This window comes from Fulmarus glacialis, unplaced genomic scaffold, assembly GCF_000690835.1.
Source record: "Fulmarus glacialis isolate BGI_N327 unplaced genomic scaffold, ASM69083v1 scaffold26808, whole genome shotgun sequence".
NCBI classification, from domain to species: Eukaryota; Metazoa; Chordata; class Aves; order Procellariiformes; family Procellariidae; genus Fulmarus; species Fulmarus glacialis.
Window position 1 is genome coordinate 427 of NW_009230529.1, and position 10,963 is coordinate 11,389.

The 10,963-nt window shown below is 36.3% G+C and overlaps 1 protein-coding gene across 1 annotated transcript; it reads right to left on the reverse strand.

The window, feature by feature from the left end:
• Positions 1-5,470: 5,470 nt before the first annotated feature.
• Positions 5,471-10,960, reverse strand: RSL1D1 (ribosomal L1 domain containing 1; the record flags this gene model as incomplete). Its single annotated transcript, XM_009584281.1, has 8 exons — positions 5,471-5,815; positions 7,226-7,438; positions 8,237-8,365; positions 8,453-8,546; positions 9,059-9,160; positions 9,329-9,477; positions 10,072-10,210; positions 10,788-10,960. Coding segments are annotated over 8 exons (1,344 nt in total), but the record flags the coding sequence as incomplete, so codon positions are not given.
• Between the last annotated feature and the right edge of the window lie 3 nt (positions 10,961-10,963).

The following is a 10,963-nucleotide window of genomic DNA, read 5'->3' on the forward strand; positions in this document are numbered from 1 at the left end:
TTTGCCTTAGTTTGCCAAGGCTCAGACACTCTAGAAGACGGTCTTGAGTTGAATGTACATATTGTAAGAACTCCACACTTGCAAGAGAAGGCAGCAGAGGTTTGCAAAACAGTTATAATGTGCATCTGCAAAGTCATAAAGACTGCTTTAACTATGTGCTTGAGGACGTTGGCTTAAAAAGAGTAGCTAGAATACAACTTCAGGTTAACAAACAGGAAACTAGTTGTGAATGCAAGATGGAAAATCCAGCAAGTAAAAGAGTTATGTAAAAGGCAAGATACATATTTCAGTTCGTTCTTGTGTCAGTTAATGACCTGGTACATATCTTTTAACAATCCCAGTCCTCAAGCACAAGAACTATATTCATCTGCAGGCTTCTCTTGCACATACTCTCATGAGGCCCTTATATCTAACAGTTTGTTTAATGATGGGTAGCCCAGACTGTTCCAGAAACTAGAAATATCAAGCCAATGTGAAGTCTGACAGGCCTAAGAGCATATGCAGCTTCCACATGGTCGTGGAAGTACAGTGTGCCAGGAACGATGCCGCTGAGGAAGACTATTCCTGCAATGACAATGAGTGCTGTTTACCATAAGAAGACTACAGACTCAATTCCTATCATAGCACTTGGTTCACGTATCGTTGCCCAATAGGTAAAGCCACTTCTTCAGTAGTGACTGCCTGTGTTAGTGACATTATTCCATAAAAGATGTCCTTAGGAAATCACAAGTTGAAATCCTCTTAAAAAGAAAAAAGTTAAAATTGTTCTAAGTAGTTGAATAATAAAATGTCTTTCACTTTGAGACCTAATACCACTTCTGTCTTGAAGAATTATGGTACCAAAAAGCCTATAATGCTATTCTTCCTGATTATTTTCAGGTATCTTTTGGATTTTAAAGTTTAAACCTAGCTTCAGTAAAACACCTATGGTTCTACTTCTGCCTCACATTATAGTGTTAAATAACCTTCTAACTTTTGTCCCTCTCAAAAGTAAGAGAGAGAAGATAATGTACCAGTTATCTAAGTTTGAGTGAGGTTCATATACCTGCTTAGTTTAGGGGGGTTTATTCCATTAGAATCAGAATAGCTCTTGGGAAGTCAAGCTAATTTTAGGATTACATAGTTATCCTGATAGCAGTAGGAATTCTAATAATCATATACAACCCTAGAAGAAATAATCATGACCATTTTGCTTAATCTGAAGATTGATAGGGTGAGAAGGCAGATCTAATTACAATAGAATAACAAATACTGAGGGAATTTAAAAAAAAAAAAAAACAACAGTATTAATAATCTTAACTCAGATTCTTTGGAAAAAGAGCTATTTAAGTCATAGTTCTAGCCCTGTGGCATTCTTATTGTGTGCACCAAACTTACCTCCCCCGAGGGCCTAAGATGTAATTAAGTCCTACAAAAAGAGTTTGTGAACAAGTTTCTATTATCTTCTCTGCATCCCTCCTGCCAAGATTTTGGTTTGATAGTATTCAGATATTTGCTTTATTATTAGCTGTTATTCTTCCCAGTAATGCTGAACATAAGGGCTAATCTGAAAATGTAAATTACATTATCACCCTCGTCCTACCAAACATGCATACAAATACAGTGATTTCTATAAGCATGGCAGAAGGGTTACAGACCAGCTACAGGCATAAACTAGTCTATGTTTTTTCTAGACAGCTGGTATTTTTCTGCCCTATTTATCTGTCCATGGAAATGCGTTTTTCAGCAAGAGCTCAATATTGTTCAAAACATAACACTGTTGAAGTTACTAACACATTGAATATATCTCTATTTGATTCTTTTTTAAAAAAAGCACCCAGCCATATAAATCAGAGTAGAAGTTAATGTAGTTTTTAAGGTTTTCCTCTCTTGCAAAAGGAGTCATTCAGCAGACTTTTTTTGGGGGGGGGGAAAAGAAAGGCACTTTGGCTTCAGTAGAGTAGTGAGTTGCAAGGTAGCTGCACCAAGTTGTTTCACTGTAGTTTTAGTTTGTAATACTTACTGCAGTCCTTTGAAAGACTTGCTTCCTGACTCCACTGTGTGCTACTAGAGAAAATATTTTGGTGGTATCTTTATTAAACGTTTCAAATAAAAGCAAAGGCTCCTTGCAGAAGCTTGTCCTTAATCTAAGTAAGAATTTAGTTTTAACTCTGGCAGCAAATTTTAATAATAAAACTGAATACTTTTTTTTTTTTTTAAATGAGACTGTTGATATTTTGAAAATTACCGACTTCCTCGTCCCTTCTAGTCCCTATACGGCCACTCTCCTTTCAGTACTTCTAAAAAGGACATGAACTCACTCACATGAATGATGAAGTTGCTTACAGTAATTATACACAAAAAAATTTTGACTATTATCCAGTCTCCATAAAGCACTTAATGCAAGGATACATGAGCCGCGTAAAGAAAGCATTGTTTGTATTTCTTGAAGTGCTTCAGGAGCTTAGATACATCTCGATCCATATTTTAAAATATTATTATTCTACACTCTTAATAGAGAAGAAGTTAACAGACAGATTCTTGTATTAAAAAACCCCAAAACCTTAGCTAAGGACAAATAGTACTGTTGAAAATGTTGCCTAAGAATTTATCCAAAGTCCCCTTTTTAAATTCAGAATTATAGGGCTCCTGATAGAACTTGTGGTAATACAGCTTTATTCTAAGACTGATAATTTTACTAGCCATACCATAAATAGCTTTCATAGTTCATTCCTCTGTTCTTTCCACCTTCAATTTTTAAATAGAAGATTACAAGGTCAAAGATAAATAATTATTCAGATGTCTATTAAATCTTTCACCTTCTATTTCTAAACTCAGTCAGAATAAATATTACAGGAATAAAAATGGTTGGTCTATAAGAATTTATACATAAACATACCAGATTTTCTTTAGTCTTATGATGGTCATTCCCAGAAACATCCTTTCAAAGGCTCAGACGTGGCTACTACACACTAGCTGTTCATGTAGGACTGAACTTAATACTCACCAGTGTGCCTTGCAAAGCTACACCAGCTCAGCCCTCAGGGAGGTGTTTTCCATCTTAGCTGCTTCTACCAGCATAGAAAATTCAGTTATCTATCTTTGCTGCAAGAACATTTATACTAAGGATGTGAGGTGGTGGTTTGGTCCTTGCAGCTTGCTGGTTGAAATTAGTTAATTGAAAACAATTCTGTTTTACACCTGATTTGATTCTGTAATGCATCAGAAATTGGCACAGTTTCAACTGGAATCAATGTTAGTTTTTCGTATTTCCTCCTTTCTTGATTAGCAGTGACAGGTTTTCCCGAGTCTCTTAAACAAGCAAGGAAAACATTACTAATAAATAGTTTCCTGAATAAACATAACGAATTTAACTCCATCATTCAACACTGATCTTCAATATATACAGTCTGCTGAGAAGTTGAGAAACGTACCTCCCTGTAACAATGGTAACTTACTGCTTCTGAGCAAGGCTGACTACTGCAAATGTCTCCAAGTGAAGATCTGCAATAGCTATGTCAAATTTTTACCCACTGATTTTCTGAATTCTAAATATAAATTTTTTTAATAAAAGAGTACATTGCTCATAGGAAGAATAAAAATCACATCAGTAGTGTTACATCTTATTTAATTGTCAGAATCCTGGATACTCTGCAACATAAAAGGAACAAATTCCGCTATATAGTGTATTATATTTATACACACTTTTTCCCCAGTGGGTTAGTTTGTAGCTGTGTCATGTAGATGCTCTACATGCCCTACCTAGCTGTGTGAATTCCAGTGCTGCTATCAAAGAAAAGGCAAGACCAACTACTGCAGTCCCAACACAGATTGGCTCAAGGTGCTGCAAAATTTCAAGGCAGTACTTGCTAATATTTTCAGTGTGAAGGATGTGTTTTTCCAGCACCTACAAGCTAGTGTGGTTCACTATCAATTACTCATATAGAAGTTATGATCTTCATTTCATAATTTTCTGCACACCTACAAATAAAGAAATATTTTTACATGAATGATTGAGATACAAAAGGACATTTCCAGAAAGGAGGCGAATTCTGTATCTATTCTCTTACTTCGCTGTTATGGAAGTGAAGTGATATTTTGCAGCCCAGACTAGAAAGTGATGGGATGATTTTTCGACAAGATCAGATCTTTTTGTTAGCATGGATCTAATAGGGATCATTGAGTCCGACTTGCTTTTTTGGCTAAGATTAATTTGTTTCTTGATTAAAAAATGTTTATGGTAGACTAGGACAAGAGATCATGGGTTACAGAAAGTTGACACCACGGATCAAGCAGAATCTTTCCATATTCTTTAGTGTTTCTTTTACCACTTTTTATTTAGCACCCAATTACTTTCTAGGTAGCAAATCTGTTGATATGGGATGTCCTAAATAGGAGATGGGATAGGTTTTTTTGAACTCTGCAAATTAGGCTGGTTATATACTGTTGATTAACGTTCTTGTCTCTTACGACCTTTTTCCTATTTGGATTTGAGTAAAATACTGCTAATGAAGATTTTTACTACTAGGACTTCTGATCACAAATCTACCTGGTATTCTCACTCTGAGAAGGATGTGAAGTAATCATACAGAGAGCAACAATTTGGTTATTCTATAAAATTTAAAATACATAACCTTTCAGGTCTGCAGTGTGTATTTTTCATGCCTTTATGGCACTAGTTCACTTAGCCAGCACACCTGAAATTCATACAGCCTTTGGTGTTTTTCAGATGGAAGAAATAACAGTATTGCGACCAGCATGTAGGGATACCCTCAATTGTTCTTGTAGCAGAAATAAAGCCCAAAAGTGAAGGCAAGGAGATTTTGCTTGATGTCATAAAGCATAAATGATCAAAGCATACAACGATAAAAGTAAAATTATCCGTGTTGTTGTTTTGTTTGGTGGTTTGTTTTTTTTTTAAACACACAAATACCCTAGGTAAAAATAGCTAAAAAAAAAACCATTAAGTATGGTTGTTATCAGGCTGCTAACTTAAATATCTGGAATAGATTGATATATGTCAACCTGTTTTCATTATATTGAACAATTTAAGAAAAAACAGTAGCAGCTATTTCACATTTTAAATCACAGGTTAAATAGATTGCTGCTCTTGGTATGCATGCTTTGTGCTTCAGCCTTTGGCTGTTCTAGTACTAAGCTATGCTTCAGGAAGATGTCACTTATAAAATATTTCTCAGCTTTTTTTCCTGGAATAGTCCCCTCCCTGCCCTTTGACACTTAAAAGAATTTGAGTGCTTTTAGTCTGGGCCAGGAAAAGATAAAAGGTAAGAAATAGAGCCAATTAAGATCATGAGTTTATTTGTTCCAGCTTGTCAGTTAGAAGGAAACACAAATGAATCATTACAGGTCTCAGTCAAAAAAGCTCTTGGGATCAGATTTTCTTAAGAAGGTATTTTACTTCATCGATATATTTGTTTACTAAAAAGACACCACTGAATGACTATATAAAATGTGTAACAACAGACAACATTCATGCTGACTGGGGCCTGCGCACTTTCTTGGGTGCTTGCTTTGGTGTTTTTGAAGACTTCTTGGATGACTGTATTGATTTGCCAGCTTTGGGTGTTGCAAAAGACTTTGCTTCAGGCTTTTTGGGAGTCTTTTTCATCTCTTTTTCTTTGATTGCTTCCTTTGGCATGCTGAGCTGCTTGGCTTTTTTCTGTTTTGGTGATGTCTGCAAGTCTGCACGCTGTTCTGTAACTTTATGTTTTGTTTTTGGAGTCTCCAGAGCTAGAGGTTGTTTCTTTCTCTTACCGAGGGGTGTTTTAGTTTTCTCACCCAGGTTGTCACCTTCTTCTGGACTTGGTTCCATTTTCTGTATTTAAGACACACAAAAAAATTACCCTTCCACCTAAGAAACATCTTTACTGTTTTTCAAGAAGGAGGATCAATAAAAACCATTATAAATGACAAATGCTTTCTATTGATTGAATTTGGGCCCTAGCCCAAATAATTTGTTCACATTTCAGTCGGGAAGCAGAGGATTAAACACAGAACTAAATCACGAAAATAATGAAAAAATAACAAAAGAGTAAGAAATTAAATAGATTTAACAGATGCAAGGATCCTCTTGGCCAGTCAAGTCACTCACCTCTGCTGGCACAGCTTTAAACCACAGTCCTCTTCTTGCCGCATTTCCAGGCTTAAAGATTGAGTAGAGATCAGCTCTATTTGAAGTCCAGCTGTACACACGCAAACTGACTGCACTCTTTATTTGTGCACTAGGCCTAGTATTCCCTAGAGTTCATCACATATTCCAAAATGGCCCTCATGAAAGAAGGCTGCTGTCACCAGAACAATTCATACAACCCAACTCTAGCTGTATCTATCCCAGGTCTCTGACAATAGGGTTCTGGCAATCACATCACATGAGCTGATCTAGACCTGTTGCATGAGAGCAGCCTGAAGCAAGCTGTATGAATTTTTTTGGTGGGCCTGCACATAGTCACAGTTTTAGTTTGGGCATCCCTGAAGAGGTACATCATTAAGAGTTTAAGGATATGCTCCAATCACGAACGCAGTATAACTAAGTTGAATTTGTAAGTGTTACTATTTTATTAATCCAAATATCTTTCCTAGATATTTGTTAAACGTGAGTATTATCAGTCTGGTTATTTTGCAGACATGATGACATGATCCACATCATCTCCAATACTGGCAACAATAAGTCCGTACGGTATTTCATGCAAGCTGCTAGCTCTCAATTTATATTATGTGATTGTTAATGTTGCATATTACTATCCTAGAGAATGTTATTTGTTTTTCCTCAAGTTTTACACTCCAGACAGAAAATGATACATTAAAATACATTAAAATTTCATCTTACAAGAAATTTTGAATTAAAAAATTTATGATTTACTTGATTAAGTATTAAGCTGTTTCTCAATCATTTAACCTTTCTACTGACTTCAGGCTTGTTATTTGACCTAGACAAAATTGCTGCTATTCAGAAAAATACATAAAAGGACAATAACCACTGGCTTCCTTTGTCTGTAAGAGGGGTTAACCGAAAAAAAAAAAACCCTCAAAACCAGAAAACCCCAATACAAACCATCTCCCCAAGGCATCCCCCCCCACATACACTCAACTCTTGCTTTCATGTTATATTCACAAAAAATCCAGTTCACTTCAAGTGCACATTGTAAGGAGCAATGAACGATTTAAACAGTTCAAAATCCTTAGTTTTAACTGAAATGTGAGTTTCTCAATATTATTAAACAATTACCTTCAGCTCAGCTAAGCTGGTTGTTTGCACAGGCACCAGTTGTGGAATTTCTTCATCATCATCATGATCACCTGGTTCTTGGACTACTTCTACTTTTTCTTTTATCACAAGCTCCTTAGTAGCAGCAGCAGCAAGATTAATTTCAGTTGTCAAAGTGACTTGACTTGAATTCAGTTTTTTAGCTGCCTTCTTCGGTTTCTTGTTCTTTCCCTTCTGGAATTAATTGGAAGTACATCTCAGACAAATCCCCGTAACATTTCTAAATGTATAATAATTGTTTTAATATGGTTAAAAATAAGATGGTCTAGCAACATTAATTTAAATATTGTTGTTTAACAGACCTGGGCTGGTCCACCATATGTAAAATATGAAAAAATGCACTACTTTCAGGATTTTATTATAAATAGCTCCTAAGTAAATGATAATAATGTCTCGATTACAGTCTTTAAGTTGAATATATATGCTCCAAATTTATTTTAGATAAAAGAACATAATAAGCAAAACTCAGTACAAAGGAATAGCTGATTATTTTCTTTTTAAAAAAGTGGGCCCCCCCTTATATATACAAATATATGATCTTGTGAATTATTCAGATGCCACTGATTAGCCAACAAATAATGGATGCATAGTCTGAATCCATGTATATGTTAATGAGTATTTTCAGAACACAAATAATAATAAACAATTATTATTAGAATATTAGAATAAACAATACAGGCAAAAGTGCTAAGAATGAATCTCACCTTCCTACAATTTAGGGCTAGAAACACTTAACTTACTTATTTCCAGCTTGCTTTACAACCTATCAGGGAGTTTCCATGATTTCGTTAGTATTACTGAGTATTTGAAGTGCTCAGAGTCAGGAGCGCCTAACCCATTTATAGCCATAAATGCCTGGGATCAACTGCTAAAACGTTTAAACCCAACACATCAGACACCATCATACATAAAAGGAAGCCAAAGAACTAGCTGTTCTGATTTTATGGAAATTGGAAGAATTTTTTTTTTTACCTTTACTTCCTTTTTTTTGAGAGATGGCTGTCTGTCAAGCTCATCCAAGTTGGAGATATTTGCCGTAAAAATTGGAAGTGCAACTGATTTAAGTGTTTTGAGGTGAAGAATTTTTACATTTTTCCAATTCTGCAAAAACAAAAACAGTGTATTATGTAAAAATAACCAGGCTGAATTATGAACTGACTTGGCTTTAACGCAGTCAATCAGCAGTACCTTTGGTAACTTCTTAGCAATCACCTCAGCTGCTGCAATGATGTTATCTAGTATCTCATCAGCTTTCATTCCAGTGTGACCTATACGTGCTGTACTGGAAGAAGTGAAGAGTAGTATTTATATGTGGGCAAATAAACATCCTTCGAGTTTCTTGTTCTTAGGCACACCCAGAGATGAAAAAAGCCTACTTACCTGCAATTATCTTAACTTTCATAAAGGATGGCTGGCTATTGTAGAAGTCTTTTGTAACAACAGTCAAAATAGATTTAGCTGTATCAACCTTTACATATTGGGGTATGCAACTTCTGCCTTATATTACTAAGCATGTTACCAATTTAGATCCTTTTAGATGCCCAATAAATGAAAAAAGTCTTACAAGAATAGAATATTTTGGAAGTAGTTTTCATCTAATTTAATAGTAATATTTTTCTAAGATTGTACATGCTGTTTGACAATGACAGTTGCCTAGAAATTCCTCAGGTATAATGAAAAAGAGACAAAAAGTAAAATGTTACAGTAAAACTTCTTAGTAGAACTACTGATTTCTTTATACAGGTTAAGGTTCAAAATGTTGTTCAAGTGAAGTATTAATCTACTCATACTTACTAGCAGCACCCTTTGTTGGTAACTGGGAGTGTGGTCCCCTGGATATGTTTTTGTAGTTCCTTAGCAAGATTTCTGGCTTTCAGGTTTACAGATAAAGGTGCTCTAAAAAAGAAAGCGGGGAAATTAAAAAAAAAAAAAAATTAAACAACACAAAACAAACAAAACAAAACTAATCCCCCCCCCCCAAACCAACCAACCAAAACTTTACTAAGAAGAATCTAATCTTAAAAAAGATAATGCAAAATGGATATACAGAATTTAAAGACCTACTTTTTCCTTTCATAAAAGTGTTTTCCCAGATGTGAGGGCAACAGCCTTCTAATTCGGTCATCAGACAGAAAGAGATCAAATCTGTTCAGGAGGCGTCGCTTTGCTTCAAATAGTTTATACTCTTTTTTGAGAGTTTTGTATGAGATGATCTGCAATGCAAGTAACAGTTTAGTCCCCACTGCTGAAAACCCAGCCTAGAATACTTCTTAGAACTGCACAGCATTAACTTGCGTAACTGATAGTCTATCAAGGTGCATTATTTTAGAATGCTGAAGACAATCAATAGAAAAAGGATACACTACTTTTTGTTTTAAGAATCAAACAATATGGATCTCTTGCATAGTAACTGCAAATCACCAACAGAAGTTGAGTACATCTAAATCAAGGTTAAATACAACTGTAATTTTCTAGTTTTATTGCTCGTAGTGTAAACAATCCAATCCAGCTGCACAGAACTCAAATATTCTTTTATGTTGCGAGTTTTTCAAAGTAAGTATTGAGCATTTATCTAGCAATTACATCTGATTGCTAAAGATCCTGTTTCAAATTGAAGAAATTATTCTGAGTAAATTTTGAAGTTTGGAAAAACTACAGTTTGAATAGTCAGAAAAATCTTATTAGAGATCATTAACTCAGAACAATTGAGATTAGAATATTAAACAGCAGAAAACAACAACTACTTTCGCTTTTCGTTGGTACAAGAGGAAAGAAATAACAGTACTATACCATTACATATCTCTTACCTGGCTAATGCTTCTAATCCCATTCTGGATTAAAAGTTTCCTGTACAGATTTTCAGTCTGTTCTGCTGATAAATTTGGTTCATCCTTTGTGAACAGGCAAACCTCAGCTGTTTCTGGTCGAATGCCATGGGGCAGTGGTCTACAAGGAGAATATGAGAGGGACAGGGAACGTCTAAGAGGAGAAAGAAGTTTTTTCCAGAACTAGGTCTACGCTGAGAAATCACTACCTTTTAGCAAGTACTACAGGGAAGCTAGATTCTGTTCTTTGCTAACTACTAAACATCCTCAGTGGAACGTGTATTTTTTTAAAGCACGCAGAACTGTAAAAGTTAAACAATCATATAGCATGGCTCCAGTCAGATACACTGCTGAATCCATCTGTCCTGAAGAAGGGGTCTCTATACTGATTTGGTGGTGGGTTAAGACAAAGAAGAGGTTGATTTCTTGAGCTTCAGGACTGAAAGGCACATACCTTGTAACTGGCAACCACACACTCGGTATTCTCTGTGAGCATAAAGCAGAGCCGAGCTTCTAGTTACACCAGAAGTGGGGGTGAAGCAGTGGCCTGGCCCGACAGTTCTGGCTCTCGGCTGGGGCAAGGCCAGGACAGGCCGTGACAGTCAAATCCCTTAAGCTCAGAACCAGCAGAGTGCTCTTTTCCGGGCCGAAGGACACGAGTAACCCCTGTACCTACACGGCCGAGGTGAATTTCTTACATTCTGATGAGCTGTGCCACCCGCGGGACCTTCCAGACCGTCACCAGGAGGTGGACGTTCTCCCTCTCGTTGAGGAGCAGCGCGTCTCCCTTGGCCTTGCTTCTGGCGAAGGCCAGGAGGGCCTCCACCGCCTTCTTCACCTGCAACGGCACGACAGCGGCAGCAGCCGGAGTGAG